Source organism: Carassius carassius, chromosome 42 (assembly GCF_963082965.1).
Source record: "Carassius carassius chromosome 42, fCarCar2.1, whole genome shotgun sequence".
Taxonomy (NCBI): domain Eukaryota; kingdom Metazoa; phylum Chordata; class Actinopteri; order Cypriniformes; family Cyprinidae; genus Carassius; species Carassius carassius.
Genome location: NC_081796.1, coordinates 540,523 through 560,496, shown reverse-complemented (window position 1 = coordinate 560,496; position 19,974 = coordinate 540,523). Strand labels below are relative to the sequence as shown.

The 19,974-nt window shown below is 37.2% G+C and overlaps 1 protein-coding gene across 1 annotated transcript in view; it reads right to left on the bottom strand.

Moving 5' to 3' along the window:
* LOC132123955 (reversion-inducing cysteine-rich protein with Kazal motifs-like) overlaps positions 1-19,974 on the bottom strand; it is a 47,566-nt gene that overhangs the window by 959 nt on the left and 26,633 nt on the right. The window contains exons 11-19 of the mRNA XM_059534646.1: positions 14,999-15,211; positions 11,957-12,093; positions 10,263-10,403; positions 8,266-8,454; positions 7,635-7,757; positions 7,022-7,193; positions 1,082-1,277; positions 781-991; positions 353-426 (exon numbers count right to left, since the gene is read on the bottom strand). Coding sequence (XP_059390629.1) covers positions 353-426; positions 781-991; positions 1,082-1,277; positions 7,022-7,193; positions 7,635-7,757; positions 8,266-8,454; positions 10,263-10,403; positions 11,957-12,093; positions 14,999-15,211 — 1,456 coding nt within the window. The remainder of the gene's footprint in view (positions 1-352; positions 427-780; positions 992-1,081; positions 1,278-7,021; positions 7,194-7,634; positions 7,758-8,265; positions 8,455-10,262; positions 10,404-11,956; positions 12,094-14,998; positions 15,212-19,974) is intronic.

Sequence of the window (19,974 nt, the reverse complement as noted above, 5' to 3'; positions counted from 1 at the left end):
CATATACGCCTTTTCTTACCAAGCTGCATAGTTTAAAGCATGGTTCATTCTTTCAAATCACTAACTCTGTTATGAGCAATAGTAACAGTGGAGATTCATTAGCACAGCATTGGCAGTGTTATTGTGCATAGCTGCATTTATAAAATGCAACATCTGTGACATTAGATTTAATGTGATGTTTTTGGAGCGAGGCCAGACCCAGATTATAGTTGATAAAGCACTGGACTAATGTGCTCAGGAGTGTGGAGCGGCTGATGTGAAGAACAGGTTTCATGCTCCAGTTATTGAATGATCCACACTGCCTCCTGCTGGCCGGCTGATCTCATGCAGAACCTGGAGATGAAGCTTTTACCTTGGCGAAGGTGTTCATCTGCGCTTTATTCCAGAGGATCTGCAGCAGACCTGCACACACCGGACAGCAGGCACCTGCACACATTCAGGTGTCTCTCAATATCACTTTTATAATCACTTGTGAGCCAGTGCTTCTCCAGCAGCGGTCCGCAGGGTCACAAAGTATTTAAGATATTTATATTTTTTTAAATAATAAAATCAAGATCCATTACCCTCTAACACAACACTGCTAATTTTTGTTAATAAAGACATCTGAAAACAAGCATCTGTCATAATTACAACAGAACAGAGGCCTTTTACTCAAACAGTTTGAAAACAATTGTGAAGAAACTGTCGTGACGTCTTTTCTTACTCTTCAGATTCAGAAAAAACTCATTCACAATGGAGGGATATAAAGAGAAAGGTTAGACGTTAGCGGTGTTCTCTCACCGGGCGGTGTGACGGGGATACAGACGCGGCTGGAGAGCAGAGGGCAGGGAACAGCGCTGCAGCCTGAGTCTGACGTGAACTCTGACCCCTGGCCGACCGCATGACAGCGACCCTGATAGTCCACCGCCACTCGGTCCGAGAACGCTTCACACACCGTACTGTAGGTCTCCCCGTTATGACCACACACCTCTCTGGGCCTCCTGCAGGCGTCCTGAACACACACACACACACACACACACACGTCAGGAATCAGACTCATACACACATCACACCATCACATGTCAAGTGTGTGTTGTTGCACCTGACAGTGTCCCATGTAGGCCAGGCTCTTGCTCCGCTGGAACAGCAAACACAGATTGGCGTGTTCCGTGCTGTCTGTGTCACACACCGGATCCAGCTGGTTCTGATCACAGCCGGCCGGACGGGAAACACACTCGTACTGAGGACAGGGATATTCTGACAGCTCTGTCAAACACACCTGACGCCTGGGGACACACCTGTCAACACACACACACAAGAGCTTTACTGACACACACACACCCACATAAGGTAAATTAGTAAGTTAGGGTGAAATGACAGTAAGGACCAATAACTGATCTCATAAATATAAATCTATGCTCTTCTGCTGCACCGATGACTAATGAAGAGATGCTAGGACAGGAGACATGCTTCCTGTCAGAAACCTCACAGATGCATTCTGGACCAGCTGCGAGCGATTCAGCCATGAATGATTGAGACCCATATTCAAGTCTAGAAGTGGTGAACCCTTACGAAAAAGAAGTTTATTCAAGTGTGCTATTAGTATACTTCTTTTAAACTAAAAATAGGAAAGTATACTTTTAGTTTACTTTTTATGTACTTCACAGAAATGCTCTTTATGTACTTCTCAGAAATATACTTAAAATTACGTTTAAGTATACTTGACTTATACTTACAAAAAGTCTAAATATATTTGAGCTACACTCCTAGAATCTGTGTTTTCATTGTTTTATGGTAGAGAGTGCTAGTATGCATCTTCTGTACAAAATGTTAAAAAATACACAAGTGAAGAAGAAAAAGAAACACCACCCAGCAGGCACAGTACATCAATGTGACGTCAGGAAGATGTTTGACTCCAACTAATCCAACGTCAGTCAGACGTCATATTTTGGTTGAAAATTAAAGTTGGATTGACGTCTAAACCCAACTTTGTTTGACGTCAAACTCCGACATCAGAAAGACGATGAATTTTGGTTGGAATAAGCACCACACTGCAACAAAGGGTGAAATGCATGGCAGCACATTAAATATCTCAAGATCTCAGCAGAGGAGGATTAAACAACTCCACAAACAGCATTACCAGCTTCACGTATTACTAACCAGACTGACTTTATTTCTGTCAGACGTCTACAAAAGCTCTTATTGAAAATTAACAGGGGTTTAACTCTAATGTGTTTAATTTCCATAACAGCATAACAGTTAAACACCATAACAGTGATAAGTGTTTCCATTAGTTAAGCTCTTAGCACTTATTATATGTTTTTTCTATCGTCGCTGCTATGAAAGTTTGTTTGTCGAGCACATTTGCAGCATCAAAGAAAGCTAAAGTGACATGAGATCAAGTGATGGCTGTTACCTGTTAATGGTTTTATAATCATCATGAAATAACCTGATTCGCTGATGTTTTTTAATCTAACAATTATGTTGCTCCATTAGTACATTCATATTACAAACCCTGTGTTTCTGCTACATGAGATCCAGCGGTATTATAACAATCAGTTAAAATCTTTTAAGAAACATGAGCTCAAAAAACTTAACCTATGGTGACACACACAGACATCAACAATCAGCGCATGAATCTCAACAATGGTGACATGCTTCATGCAGCAATGCATGCTGGGAGCCATGCGTTTTATACTATCCCAGCATGCACTGCTGCATGAAGCATGTCACCATTGTTGAGATTCATATACTGATTATTGATGTCTATGTGTGTCGAAAGCTTTTTCTCCAAAAATGTATTTAAAAATAAAAATGTAGAATGTCTGATCTGAGGGAAGAAAGTATTGTCTCTTGAATATTGTTCATTAATAATAAATAACCACTTTGGGTCAATGACGATAACAATAATTTTCCTCAATCATTTTTCTTCATGATGATGAAAACTATATCACCTTATCTTTGTTTATGGCTCCTTTAATAACAAATTATATGTTTTGGTAAACACTATTACAGGAACCACAAACTTACTAAGCCAAGAGTCAAACTACCCAACTAAAGCAAACACTGATCACAATAATGGTGACCAAACATTTTCATATAAAACATCAACATCTAAACCTCTGTTATTTTCAAAAAGAACTTCTGTAGACGTCTGACAGAAATAAAGTCAAACTGGTTAGTAATAAGTGAAGCTGGTAATATGTTTACTGCCATGCATTTCACCGTTTTTTAATTCCAGCCAAAATTCAGCATCTGCCCAACATTGGAGCTTGACGTCAAACAGTCATTGGATTTAGACATCAATCCGATTTTCATTTTCAACCAAAATCCAACGTCTTACCGCTATTATTATGTTTGTGATATCAATCACTGGTCGATGACCATAATGTTTGTATTAACTGTAGGTAACAACTGGTAAAATGTACATCTAGGTCATAAAAACCATAATAATACCTACACTTAAATATTTTCTTCTCAGCCATGTCATCAATTGCTCTTGAGCGAAATCTCCTCATCCGTTGTCTGATTGGAATTTTGCAAGGATTTCTGTGTAGTTAAAGTGTGCATAGCCTGCATCTATCAACTTTTTTTTGTAACTTACCAACATTAAAGTGTTTAAAAAAAGAATGCATGAAGCTAGAATGAAATGTTTTTGTTTACAAGCAGATACACAGTTCTTTCTTTGTATGTTTTGCATGCTCAGATATTCATGTAACAAAATTTATACAAATTCAAACCTAAATAGAGACATAGTAGTCTTAAAGTATGATATAAATTTCACTTAAAGAAAACTTATGAGTATACTTGCAGTATAAGTGTACAAAGTATTTAATTATTAAACTATCAGCAAATCAAGTTCACTTTTATTATAATTGCACTACAAACTACAAACATAGAGGTAAACTAGTTGCGTACTCAAAGTTTGCTACTGTTATACTTAAAGTATATTTAAAAGTATATTTTATATACTAGAAAGTGGGCCGATTTAGACCCAAGGAGTATTGAAACAGTTAACTTACAAGTATACTACTAGAACACTAGAACACTTTGTATACTTGCTACATAAAGTATACTTAAAAGTATACTTGAACTTTACTTAAGTTAACTTAATAAAATAAACTTGAAGTATACTACTTTTTGCTAAGGGGAAGGCATGGGTAACTATCACTAAATCCTTAAACGAGAGCATAGATTTTAATTTGGCTAGTTGAAAAAAAGCTGCTCTTCACCACAGCACTTATCTGTTTTTCAAAATTTAGATCAGTGTCAAAAATCACACCTTATGTTTTAGCAAAAGAATGAATGTTTGATGACATATGACCTAGATTAATAGTGATAGACACAGCACCTGGGAGGGGGGGGGGACAAAAGACAACCATCTCAGTTCTGCTCTTTCAGTCCAGCCCTTAATATCTTTAAATCAATTAAAAAGGTCAGAATAAGAGTGATCAAAGTATCGTCAGCATAACAGTGATATGAAATATTATATTTCCTCATGACTGAACCCAAGGGGAGCATATACAAACAAAATTAGATAGGCCCCAGGAGAGAGCCCTGAGGTACTCCATAAGTGAGTGGTGCTGAAGGAGAGGACGAGTGTCCATTCATCACCAGAGCTGATCTATCGGAGAGGTATGATGAGAACCAGTCCAGTGCTGTGCCCCTAATGCCGACTTCATCCCTTAGATGATTGAGAAGGGTAGCATGATCAACTGAAGAGGAATTTTAAAAAACTAGATTGGAATGAGACCCTGTCGGCAGACAATTTAGGAGCTGCCTCTGAATGTTTAATGGTAACAAATAAAAAGATCAAGGGTGAATTTTGTAAAAATGTCACTTTTTAGAGAAAGAAGCAGAATTTGCCTTGGTTAAATGAACAGTTATGGAAGTTAATGAAACAGAGGGATCATGCTTTAAAAATATCAATTAAATCAGGGTTAGCTCATGACAGAAGGACATTAAAGCACTTACGTAACAAAGTTGTAAAGGAATTGAGAAAAGCAAAAGCTAATTTTTTTATTGATCTTATAAATGATGCAATGATGGGAATAGTAGAGAAGTATGGGAGAATATCAATAAAGTACAAAAGAAAAAGAATAAAAACCATAAAGGTATTGAAATGCAGGTTCATGGAAGTTTAATTCAAGATAAGCATCAAATTGTTAGTGTATTTAATAATTTTCTTTATAGACGCAGTTCAAGATTTAACACATGGATTTGGTATGAGAAGTAATGATATTATATTATATTACCAAATCATGATCTTACTGTTTTTAATATTTCTGCAGTATCTGAGTCCTATATAAAAAAAATTCTAAGCCAGTTTAAGAGTTCTAGGGCCAAAGATGTTTTTAATTGTGATTCTGTATTTGTTAAAATGCATGCAAACGTTCTTAGTACACCTATAACTCATTTGGTTAATTTGTCAATAAAACAATGTCATTTTCCAAGTGTCTGGAAGTCAGCAGTAATGGCACCTATATTTGAGGAGTGGTGATCCTGCTAATGTAATTAACTATAGACCTATGAGTATTCTACCAGTTATTTCTAAAATAAATTGAAAAGGTTGTTTGCAATAAGTTAGTAGAGCATTTAAATCATGGTCCTTATCTATTACATCGTATGCAGTTTGGATTTAGGGTACATCACTCTACGGAGACAGCAAACTGTTATTTTGTTGAACAAATTAAATCCAGTCTTGATAGGGGTGGTGTTGTTGGTGCTGTCTTCCTCGATTTTAAAAAGGCTTTTGATACCGTTAATCATAATGTTCTTTTATCTAAATTATCAAGGTTTAATTTTTCTACTAATACATTGACATGGATGGAGTCATACCTAAATTTAAGAAAACAATGTACACGAATTAATGATGCATGCTCACCATTCCTTGACTGTAATATTGGAGTTCCACAGGGGTCGATTCTTGGACCAATTTTGTTCAGTTTATACATGATAATGATCTGCCTACAGTTTGTCCAGAGGTCCAGGTTCAGATGTATGCAAATGAAACAGTTGTTTATACTTTGCTAAGACAAAAGAACAAGCTGCTATCAAACTAACTGCTGCATTGAACAAAGTCTCAGATTGGCTATGTCAGTCTTGTCTTACTCTTAATGTGAGTAAAACTGTGGGAATGTTTTTTTTTCGATCTGTTGTCCAGATATTCTAGTTAAAGGAGAGGTAATACATATTGTTGAACATTTTAAATATTTGGGTATGATTATGGATTCTAACTTAAGTTTTATAAAACATATTAAAAAGGTCTCTAAAAGCACTAGAGCAAATTTGATGATCTTCAGAAATATCAGGCACCAATTACCTGTGGCTGCTGCTAAACTATTTATGCATACAATGATTTTTCCTCATTTATCTTACTGTGCTACAAGTTGGTCTCATACAAGTAAAACTACATTGAAACCATTATATACTATTTATAAACAAGCTGTAAAAATCTTAGATAAAAAGCCAAGGAGTTATCATCACTGTAACATTATTCAAAATTATAAATTATTGACGTTTGACAATTTTTTATTATTTGCTGATGTGTGTTTAATGTACAAACTAATTCATGATCTTGGACCACCACCTCTTAAACAATGTGTGACTTTCTGTAAGGACAATATCAGGCAGACTAGGTCATCAGTTAGAGGTGACTGTTCAACTAAATTTAAGAGAACGGTTTTTGGACAATAAGCTTTTTCAGTAAGAGCAGCAGAAAGATGGAATTTAATACCTGTTTATATTAGAGAGTATAAAACACTCAGTATTTTTAAAACTATGCTTAAAGTATGTTAAAGGGAGTGCAGATGCAAATTAGCTTTATAGCTAACTCTGGCACAACACTGTTGTTGTGCGTTGTCCCTGTACAAATAAACAAACAAATAAATAAAATCATTAAATAAAATGAAGCAGCCCTGGACAAACTCACAGGTTCACACTTAAACACAATGATACACACATGAATATATGGTCAGACATGGACCCAGAGACTGGCACTGGTCAGAGAGCTGTGTGTGTGTGTGTGTGTGTGTGTGTGTACCTCTGGCTCCTCTGGCAGGGGTTCGGGGAGCAGGGGTCGATGCTCCTGCAGGAGCCGAACACAAACTGGTTGTCCCTGAAGCCGACGCAGCGGGCCACACAGGCGCTGGGATACGTGCGTCCGTTACGAGCGCAAACCGGCACGAAATGATCGGCACAGCCGCAGGGGAGCCCTGAGAGACAAGAGCACACTCAACCAAACACTCCTCACTACACACACTTAATCTGTGGAAGCCCGTTTCTGCCCAGGAATAAAAGTATAAATTATTAAATTATTATCTCTCAATTTTTTTCAGGAATGCAAAAGTCTGCAAGAAGACTCAAAAAGAACTGCAAGATATAAACTCATAATTCTGACTATTTTCTTGCAATTCAGGGTTTATATCTCACAACTTCATTTTTATTTTATTTTAATTTTCTGCCACAGGTAATTACAACTTATTATTTAACAATTCTGACTAATTCCATAAAAAAAAAGTCTGAATTCTTTTATAAAAGTAGCGATTACCTAAAAAGCCAGAACTGTGAGATATAAACTCAACTAAGAAAGAAAGTCACACTTAGACTGAAATGTTTAATTGCGTGTGGTAAATGGGCTTTGATGAAGCACAGACCTGTGAAGAGCCGTCTGTCCTCGTCGGAGCCGTCGGAGCGCACACACTGACGAGACGAGCAGATGCTGTCCCCGGCGAAGCAGGAGCAGCGCTGACAGTCCACCCGGAACGACACGCCGTGACCTGCACGGGATCACACACCAACACTGAAGTGAGCAAGAACACCCGAGATGAGCGAGCACTTCGGAAGAGGAGTACAAATAAAAAAACTCATTCAGGTGCAAAACGATAATGAGCTGTTTACAAAAAAACACTTACTAATAAAAGGTAGAACAAAAGAAACAAAAACAAACCTTTGGTAGTTTTCTTTTAAATAATTTTTCTATAATTTGATATATTAACTGTTAGATTGTTTGTGTTGTTTAAAAGGTATTGGAGACAATTCTAAATATCTTATATAGAGAATTCAGATTTCATTTGTTATCAATGCAACACTCCACCAATAGATGGCAGTGTCCTCATTAAAAACATCACATACCCATTGCCTTTATTGCTCTTATGCGAAGCCAGTAGTTAATTAAATTAAAAAAGTGTCTGTTGTTATGCACCATTAATATGTGAAATAAACCTCGTTCAAGCAGGAAGTGCTGAACATGTTCTGAGCTGTGTGTGAATAACAAGCACATCTCACTCTTGTGCTGTCCTGCTATGAGGCAGGTCTTGCTGGTGTCGAAGCAGGGCATTTCAGCGCAGTTCTCCAGTCGGCCGCTCTGACCGCAGGTGCAAACCTCGTAACAGCCCACCTGACCGCTCCTAGTGGGCACCTGGATCCGGCCGTCCACTGGCACCAGGAACTCCGACGCTTCCCCCAGCTTACAGCCTAACAGACATGATAAGACAGAGTCTGAAAAGATATCTCATCACAACACTTTCCTAAAGCACTGTGTGTCACTGTCCTGTACGCAGAGAACACACACATGAGCCACCTTTGCCGTTTACAACAGAGAACACAACGCTGGGTATCCCACAATGCACTTCACTCGACTTCACCTTCAGTTTCTGGTGTGATGAATCTATTATAACTCAGTATTTGAATGGACTTCAAAAATGGACAAAAGTTTAAAAAAATTATAAATGAATAAAAAAACTATTTCTAGAATGTTTGATTGGAAACTAACAAAAGGTTTCAAACAAAAGAACAAAAGATGTTTAAAAACCAAACCAAACAAAAAATTAAAAAAGGACAAAAAAAAAAAAAAAAAAAAAAACAAGAAAACTAAACCAAAGAAAAATCAAATAAAAATAAAACATTTAAAATAAATAAATAAACCAAAACAAAAAAACTAAAACTAAAACAAAAACCAAATAAAAAACAAGAAAAAACAAACAAAACACACACAAATATATTTAAAATCTACTTTGATTATTGATCATTTGATTTGAAACTAACAAAATGTTTTAAAATCAAACCAAACAAATCCATTTCAGGTATACTGGACCATTCAATGTCAAAGTGAGGCCCAACTGGCCTGATTTCACTGTACTTTTCAGGAGTATTCAGTATGCAGTAATGTAGTATGTAGTACGCAGTAATGTAGTATTCCGTATGTAATATTCAATATGCAGAATACAGTATGAAGTATATAGTATGCAGTATGTAGTATGTAGTATTCAGTAAGCAGTACGCAGTATTCCGTATGTAGTATTCAGTATGAAGTATGCAGTATGTAGTATGCAGTAAGCAGTAGTCTGTATGCAGTATGTAGTATGCAGTATTCAGTATGCAGTATGTAGTATTCAGTATTCAGTACGCAGTATTCCGTATGCAGTATGTATTATGTAGTATGCAGTATGTAGTATTCCGTATGCAGTATGTAGTATTCAGTATTCAGTACGCAGTATTCCGTATGCAGTATGTATTATGTAGTATGCAGTATGTAGTATTCCGTATGCAGTATGTAGTATTCAGTATGCAGTATTCAGTATTCAGTAAGCAGCATGCAGTATGTAGTATGCAGTATCCAGTATGCAGTAAGCAGTATGCAGAATGTAGTATGCAGTATTCAGTATGCAGTATTTAGTATTCAGTATGTAGTATTCCGTATGCAGTATTCAGTATTCAGTAAGCAGCATGCAGTATGTAGTATTCAGTATGCAGTATTCCGTATGCAGTATGTATTATGTAGTATGCAGTATGTAGTATTCCGTATGCAGTATTCAGTATTCAGTAAGCAGCATGCAGTATGTAGTATGCAGTATTCAGTATGCAGTATTCCGTATGCAGTATGTATTATGTAGTATGCAGTATTCAGTATGCAGTATGTAGTATGCAGTATTCCGTATGCAGTATGTAGTATTCAGTATTCAGTATGTAGTATTCAGTATGCAGTATGTAGTATGCAGTATTCAGTATGCAGTATGTAGTATGCAGTATTCCGTATGCAGTATGTAGTATTCAGTATTCAGTATGTAGTATTCAGTATGCAGTATTCCGTATGCAGTATTCAGTATGCAGTATTCAGTGAGCAGTGAGCAGTATGCAGTGAGCAGTATGTAGTATGCAGTATGCAGTATTCAGTGAGCAGTATGCAGTATCCAGTATCCAGTATTCAGTGAGCAGTAATAATATAATAAAGGTGCATGTTTTATCACACTCTGGGCTGATAAGTGAAGCGTCTGAGTGTGTACCGGGGACACAGAAGAAGGGCAGGCAGTCGTATCCGGGGGGGCAGCCCTTCCTGTTGACTTCACAAAGATGGTTGCTGGGACAGGGGCTGGGGTTGCAGGGGTGGATGACTTCTTCTATGATGTTCTGGAAGGGGCTGGGGGCTGTGGGGAGCGTAATGACACGAGAGTATGACCTCTGTGAGTACTGAGCACAGCGCCCCATACGGAAATGTCATATATGACATATATGTCCCTATATCGCTAATGATGTCATCATATATGCTAAATATAACACAGTATATTGCTATCACATATATACAGATCTCTAGATATATGTTGATATAGGTTTATAACATATATAAATTTGGCATATTAAATTAGTATATTGACATATATTAATATGATGTATATGATTATTATTTATATAATACTGTATGTTTTGACCATATATGTAACCGATATGTTTAATTTATATATGCCAAACTATTCAAACAACATACATTTCACATGCCTATGGTTTCCTTATTCATGCGTTTTCCTTATTTGAACAGTTTGAACTTTTATCAAGTCTACACATCCACATTTCATTTCTATCCAATTTTCGAATCTTTTATAAAATGTATTATTTTACCTCTTCTCAACCGGCTCATAAAACAAATACTACACAAATTCTATTTGAAAACATACATTTTATTTTTTTCATCAATAGCCATATATCAATATCTATATGTAAGAAAGTACATACATGCACTACATATGCAGATGCATACAGAATAATATACAGTTGTGTTTGTCTTCAAAAATCTAGGGGTTCTTAATTTAAATGCATTTCTCTAACTTATGCAGCTATGTAAACCTGGGTTCTCCACTAGCATTCAAAGAAAAGAAACTTTTGGTGCTTTCAACAAAGTTTGGCAGAGCTGCAAAAACTGATGTCACTGATGCCAGACATAAAAAAATAAACAGTTACTTCATAATAGTTAAGAAAAGTCATAATGTAATCACATCTGTGCTGTTCTAAAGACATGTGCCCATCTTGACTTCTGAGAAACACTGCCGCTCTGAGAGGCTCTTTTTATACCCAATCAACTAGGGGTGGCTAAAAAAGTTGTGTGTTGAGTGTTCAGTAGTTTTCTAATTTTGCACAGCTTAACAATTTTTCTTTTTTAAATTAAAAATGTTTTAATAAAATGTTAATGTTTTACCTCTTTTACTGTATTACTTATTTTTTGATAACTGCACCGTTTAACATTTAATGCTTAGGCATGTCATGTTCAATGCATTACATGTTTGTAAGTACATATCCATAACCTATATTTAAAAATATGTACGAAATTAATGAAATCATGTTTTTTTTTTTTTTTTTAACATTTGTTTAGTTTATATCATGCATTAATTCAAGATATTTTGCAAGTAATATACATAATATAAGAACATATCATTTAAAATATGTGCATATGTGTGTATATTGAAAATTATATATGTGACATATATTAAAAAAACACTATTATACATACATAAAATATATGGGCTACTTTTATATGTCAATATATGAAATTGTTCCATTTTCTAATAGGTTTTATATATGGGCAGATATATATGTACATATATGTTTTCCCTTTCTATGTGGATATATTTAATATATGTATATTTCATATGTGTACATATATTACATATCCGTATGGGGCAGAGCGCAGCGAGGAGCACACACTCACTCAGGTATCTGTGGAGAGGGATACAGCGCTCCGGCTCGTCCGTGGCTGACAGCAGGTCACAGATGCGCTCGGGCGTCTGTCCCTCCAGGAAACGCTTGCCATCGCCACACTGGGTCAGGATATCCACACAGTCCGACCTGAGGAGACACACATTCAGAAGGGCTTCAGTCGATCTCTCTTCATCAATCAGCAAGCTCCTCTGATTCTAACGAATCTTCACCTGAAGGTGATGTAGTGTTCATTTATCTATCATTGTGCCAATGGTAACAAACCAAGGCTTTTGTGTGCTTGCTGTGAAACTTCAACCTAAACCTGATGGTCATTTACTGTTCATTTGAGGGTTATCTCAGAATTGTGAGAATTACCTTTTTTACTTTTTTTTTCAAACTCATACATGTGATATACTGGATACGAGTAAAATAGTAATCCAAATAATGCAAATTATGAGACAAAACTGACAAATACTTTATGAATATTTTAAGTCTTTTTAAATCTACTCTGACGGAGTTAATAAACATGTTAACGTGTGTTCACGTTATTCAATTCTAAAACATCAAAACGAGTTTTAAACCATTCATGCATACCTTAAAATATCATATCAAATATCAAAATATATGACTTATTCAGTCTCTTGAGAGATAACATAAATGCTCTGCAATAACTGACCTCAAGCATCAGTAATAAATGTGATGACATATTTAATTCATTTTTGTTTTATAAAATATGTCTAACAAACCACATGATGTGCATTTGATTCACTCAAAAGAAAGAAAGAGTCATTCGTTTGGAAATCAAACTACACTCCCTAGTAGAGTTTTGTTCACTAGCTGTAGATTCAGTAGTGCACAAATTAATAAATATATTGTATTTTAGTACAATATTCCCTCTCTATTGGTGGAAGAATGCATTTAGTTGTCTGATCTGTTTTTGATTCACTAAAAAAGAATTCGGATCACTCCTCAGCTTCCTCCTAATCCTCAGCAGACCAGAGTCACGGCTCCCATTCAAACACTGCTCAGTGTGAACAAAGCAGTGCACAGTGGGAGATTTCTGACAATACCAGACTGTTGACTACAAGCTGCCAGTGTTTAGATGTGATCTGCTCTCTGAATGATCATAATATAAAGAGAAAATTGAATGCAACACTGAAAGACCCAACAGATAGTTCGATTTCAAAAGATCAGTGTTAAAGCAGCATGCTGTTTAGAGCTCAAAGCCATCACACGACACCCTGCAGTTACCTGGAGGTGTTTCCTTCTCACACACATCACTCGACAGAACACCGTCGACGGTCAACAGCTCGTTTGTGGATTATGAGACTATTGTACTGTAAACCAACAAACTGTTTTGTGGTCTAGTGCATGAAAAAAAAGATTTGGATGTGAAGAACAAGCCTGGGTATATTCCTATTCATAAGCAAAACAAAAACATTTAGCTATAATAATAATGATAAAAAAAAAGGATTCAGTGTATAAATAATAAAGCACATTTCCCCCAAAATATCAAAATTATAACGCAAACAAAGTCTTCTTATTTGCAACAGATAAATAATGCTGAATTAATAAAGCAAATTTTATTTATATAGTTAGAATAAGAATAATGAGAATAATGTAAATTAGTGGGGGATATATTATTAATTTCCATAAAACACATTAACAATGAAAAAAACTACAACTTTTTTACAGGTATTTTAGATGAAATTATTTAGCTTTTGTGGTGTGATGTGGACATGATCCTGGACATGTTTTATCCCTCAATACAGCAGCTGATGAGGATGAAGATGAGGATGAGGAAGAGGAAGATGAGGAAGATGATGAAGATGAGGATGAGGAAGAGGAAGATGATGAAGATGAGGATGAGGAAGAGGATGAAGATGAGGAAGAGGATGAGGAAGAGGATGAGGAAGATGATGAAGATGAGGCTGAGGATGAGGAAGAGGATGAGGAAGAGGATGAAGATGAGGAAGAGGATGAGGAAGAGGATGAGGAAGATGATGAAGATGAGGCTGAGGATGAGGAAGAGGATGAGGAAGAGGATGAAGATGAGGAAGAGGATGAGGAAGAGGAAGATGATGAAGATGAGGCTGAGGATGAGGAAGATGATGAAGATGAGGATGAGGATGAGGAAGAGGATGAAGATGATGATGAGCAAGAGGATGAAGATGAGGAAGAGGATGAAGATGATGATGAGGAAGAGGATGAGGATGAAGATGAGGAAGAGGATGAGGAAGAGGATGAAGATGATGATGAGGAAGAGGATGAAGATGAGGAAGAGGATGAGGAAGAGGATGAGGAAGATGATGAAGATGAGGCTGAGGATGAGGAAGAGGATGAGGAAGAGGATGAAGATGAGGAAGAGGATGAGGAAGAGGATGAGGAAGATGATGAAGATGAGGCTGAGGATGAGGAAGAGGATGAGGAAGAGGATGAAGATGAGGAAGAGGATGAGGAAGAGGATGAGGAAGAGGAAGATGATGAAGATGAGGCTGAGGATGAGGAAGATGATGAAGATGAGGATGAGGATGAGGAAGAGGATGAAGATGATGATGAGCAAGAGGATGAAGATGAGGAAGAGGATGAAGATGATGATGAGGAAGAGGATGAGGATGAAGATGAGGAAGAGGATGAGGAAGAGGATGAAGATGATGATGAGGAAGAGGATGAAGATGAGGAAGAGGATGAGGATGAAGATGAGGAAGAGGATGAGGATGAAGATGATGATGAGGAGGAGGATGAGGATGAAGATGAGGAAGAGGATGAGGAAGAGGATGAAGATGAGGAAGAGAATGAGGAAGAGGATGAAGATGATGATGAGGAAGAGGATGAAGATGATGATGAGGAAGAGGATGAAGATGATGAGGAAGAGGATGAGGATGAAGATGAGGATGAAGATGAGGAAGAGAATGAGGAAGAGGATGAAGATGATGATGAGGAAGAGGATGATGATGAAGATGATGATGAGGATGAAGATGATGATGAGGAAGAGGATGATGATGAGGAAGAGGATGATGAGGAAGATGATGAAGATGAGGATGAGGCTGACCTGCAGATGACGCTTCCTCTGCTCTTGCTGTAGCAGGGTTTGATCTGCAGCGCACAGGCCACGGCCTTCCACATGTCCGGCTGACACCGTCTGATGTCCAGCACTGGGATGTTCATGAAGGGCATCTTGATGCTTCCGTTGGACCAGAGTCTGAAGTCGTTCATGGCGCCCTGGTCTGACTGAACATTACAGCTGCGGAACAGCTCTGTCGGCCTGAGAACACACAAACAGAGAGCTGAGACCATGAAGAAAGCGTCTGATTTACAGTATATCAGACTCCCAGAGCAACAGACTAAAGCTGCTAAACCACACACACACTCTATTATACTCCACAGAAGCAGCGAGTGGTGCTCAAACACTGCAGAAGTTTCTCATTTACAGCCAGCCCGAGTTGCTTCATGAAACTGCCTTCTTATTACATCCCAGAAGGCCATCGTTCACTAGCAACCGCGTCCTGACAAAGCTTCGGGGAAGAGGGACTTCCTCAGGAAACATGAGGCCGAGAACAGCTTTTATTCCTTCTGACGGTTGAGACGAGATGATGGTGAAGCTGAGGTTCTGCTCATCTCAAGCTTTCTCTACAGAAGAGAAAAGAAAGCCTTGACCAAAACGAATAACTCTCTTTGCTGGGTTTATATGAACTTAAACACTTTTGAGGAATTTATATAAAATTTCCAATCAGAATTTTATTTTTAGGGCATGTATAACTAAATATTGTAGGTCTTATTATTTTTTTATGGATAACATAATATAAGTTATCTACTCTGTAATAACATTCTCAAAACATTAGCAAAAAATATTTAAATATCTTGTACAATAAAATTGTAGTTGAATGTTTTAAATGTTACTAATTTTTCAGTGTTCAGTGTTGCTATGGGGTTGCTAGGGTAATTATAGGCAGTGTTGGGGAGTAACTAGTTACATGTAACGGCGTTACGTAATTTAATTACAAAATTATTGTAACTGTAATTAGTTACAGTTACTACGAAAAAATGAGTAATTAAATTACAGTTACTTATGAAATTTTTTACGATTACAAAGGGGATTACATTTGAATATTTACACACATCCACATACAGATTTAACTGATTTCTTTCCCAAATTGCACTGACTATTCTGAGACATACCGCCCTAATAATTTCCGGGATGCGGAAACACAGTCTAATTCGTAGAATCCAGTCATAAAAACGGAATGCCTAACGCGGACGGAATATGCCACATTTTGGATGACTAAATCAAAAGTAGGTCAGTACACTTGAATCAAAACATGACATCGACTAGTGTCTGTGAATATTAAGCCCCAAAAATGCAATATATGACTTGCACATGCTGCGTGTCTGTGGAAATCAGGCGCGGACTGGACACCGGGAGAACCGGGACAATTCTCGGTGGCCTGGCAGCCGATTTTGCCCCACTATTTAATATCATTATTGTATAATTGCCTGTCGAATGTACTAAAGCGATCATTTGCGAATCCGCCATTTGAGAATTAAATCTCTAATAAGTCATGAATTGTTAGTCATGACTCGCGCGCTCTCCACGCCTCCGCCAAACGGTTTGGATCAGACTCAGAGTAATCAATGCGAGAGAGAGAGAGAGAGAGAGAGTGAGAGAGAGAGAGAATACAGTGGACTGCCTGGAGCAGAGAAGCAGAACTACTGTTCAGGGTTTCAGGTCAGTTTCATCTGTAAAGATGCTTTTTTGTCTTTGTTTTTTTATTTAATTAATCAAGCAGCAGCACGTTGCTCATCAGTCATCACTCAAAATACTATATAAAGGACATCATTATTATCAGTTGTAATGTTACAGTAGTAATTTAGCTGAAAAAAATTCAGATTTTTTTTATAGGTTTAGGGGGAGCTATGACAGACAACAACACAACCCTTACGAAAATTAACATTTTAATATTTAACTATAAATCCAGAGAAAATGGTTACTATTGTTTAACTGTGGTAACCAAAAATGTAAAATTATTTTACAAATGTATTTATTTAAGAATAAATACAAATCCATTTGCAAAAAAAAAAAAAAAAAGGTTATTTTACTTTTATATAGGCTAATAAAAGCATGTTTAACTTTTGTAAGGGAAAAACATGACTCGTGTACAGTATTAGGATTTTCCTATAAAGATATTGTAGTATTGTAGAGTATTGTATTGTAAAGTATAGTTTTGTTCAATCTTGAGTATTAAAGTCACGAGAGATGGATAACAGGGCAAAATAAAGAGACTGAAGAGAAAAATAGAAGTGTAGGTGCAGTTCAGGAGAGAACTTTTAATTATTTTGCATGTCCCCAAATTAAAGATTTAAACCTTTTTTATGTCAGGTCCATGCAAAAAATAGTTTTGTCCATGAATTTGTTTGTATGAGTTTGAATTTTCCAGTCTGAATTTTTTTTCCCAGTCCGCTCCTCCTGTAAATTAATGGCAAAGACATGGTTTCATTTACTACACATAGGCCTACTGAAGCTCGCAGTGTTTTCAACCTCTGTCATCTCAATATAGGAGTACACGAGCACATAAACATAATTTCTAGAACTGCTCTGTGTCACTTCATGTGCATTTTACTTATTTTGAGAAAACTATCATCATATACAAAAAGACAGCAGTTTAAAAAAACACCAATGTTTCAGGAGTTTATTACACAGAATATGTCACATGCTTATTAGATAACTGTATTTACAACCCGAATTCCGGAAAAGTTGGGACGTTTTTTAAATTTTAATAAAATGAAAACTAAAAGACTTTCAAATCACATGAGGCAATATTTTATTCACAATAGAACATAGATAACATAGCAAACGTTTAAACTGAGAAAGTTTACAATTTTATGCACAAAATGAGCTCATTTCAATTTTGATTTCTGCTACAGGTCTCAAAATAGTTGGGACGGGGCATGTTTACCATGGTGTAGCATCTCCTTTTCTTTTCAAAACAGTTTGAAGACGTCTGGGCATTGAGGCTATGAGTTGCTGGAGTTTTGCTGTTGGAATTTGGTCCCATTCTTGCCTTATATAGATTTCCAGCTGCTGAAGAGTTCGTGGTCGTCTTTGACGTATTTTTAGTTTAATGATGCGCCAAATGTTCTCTATAGGTGAAAGATCTGGACTGCAGGCAGGCCAGGTTAGCACCCGGACTCTTCTACGACGAAGCCATGCTGTTGTTATAGCTGCAGTATGTGGTTTTGCATTGTCCTGCTGAAATAAACAAGGCCTTCCCTGAAATAGACGTCGTTTGGAGGGAAGCATATGTTGCTCTAAAACCTTTATATACCTTTCAGCATTCACAGAGCCTTCCAAAACATGCAAGTTGCCCATACCGTATGCACTTATGCACCCCCATACCATCAGAGATGCTGGCTTTTGAACTGAACGCTGATAACATGCTGGAAGGTCTCCCTCCTCTTTAGCCCGGAGGACACGGCGTCCGTGATTTCCAACAAGAATGTCAAATTTGGACTCGTCTGACCATAAAACACTATTCCACTTTGAAATAGTCCATTTTAAATGAGCCTTGGCCCACAGGACACGACGGCGCTTCTGGACCATGTTCACATATGGCTTCCTTTTTGCATGATAGAGCTTTAGTTGGCATCTGCTGATGGCACGGCGGATTGTGTTTACCGACAGTGGTTTCTGAAAGTATTCCTGGGCCCATTTAGTAATGTCATTGACACAATCATGCCGATGAGTGATGCAGTGTCGTCTGAGAGCCCGAAGACCACGGGCATCCAATAAAGGTCTCCGGCCTTGTCCCTTACGCACAGAGATTTCTCCAGTTTCTCTGAATCTTTTGATGATGTTATGCACTGTAGATGATGAGATTTGCAAAGCCTTTGCAATTTGACATTGAGGAACATTGTTTTTAAAGTTTTCCACAATTTTTTTACGCAGTCTTTCACAGATTGGAGAGCCTCTGCCCATCTTTACTTCTGAGAGACTCTGCTTCTCTAAGACAAAGCTTTTATAGCTAATCATGTTACAGACCTGATATCAATTAACTTAATTAATCACTAGATGTTCTCCCAGCTGAATCTTTTCAAAACTGCTTGCTTTTTTAGCCATTTGTTGCCCCCGTGCCAACTTTTTTGAGACCTGTAGCAGGCATTAAATTTTAAATGAGGTAATTAAGTGGATAAAAGTGTAAAATTTCTCAGTTTAAACATTTGCTACGTTATCTATGTTCTATTGTGAATAAAATATTGGGTCATGTGATTTGAAATTCCTTTAGTTTTCATTTTATTAAAATTTAAAAAACGTCCCAACTTTTCCGGAATTCGGGTTGTAAGTTGATGTATATGCTTTTATTTATTATTCTTTAATTTTCACAAATTTAGAAAAGTAATCAAAAAGTACTCAAAAGTAATTAGTTACATTACTTTAATAAAGTAATTGAAAAAGTTACACTACTATTACATTTTAAACAGGGTAACTTGTAATCTGTAACCTATTACATTTCCAAAGTAACCTTCCCAACACTGATTATAGGTCATTAATGCACACTTCTGATCTCTAGATACATACTGGCTCCCATCAGTAGATGTCTATATGATTTCTTTTCACTCATATTATTTCAGAAATCATGTTTCAGGACACTGTGTGTGTGTGTGTGTGTGTGTTTTAGCAGCTCTCCTCTGCTTTGATCATGTTGAGTGCATTAGCAAACCCTGAGCTATGACAGAGGGTCAGTGTGAGTTTAAGTGTCTGGGGTCAGCCAAACTCTGTTTACTCAGTATTTCACGATTCTGCTTCTCCACACATCTGTCAGAATCTCAGCCACCAGTCATGGAAAGCCCTCCGAACCCCAGGAGGTGTGCACATCCACCGTGAGCCTCATCTCACAGGGTCCTGAAGAAATGCCTTGACACAATGCTTGCTATGACACGTCCCAGTCTCTTTTCAGACAGATCGACTACAGCGCTGAGGAACACATGCCTGTTTGACCTCAAAACAATGCTGGACTACTTCTGTCATCATAA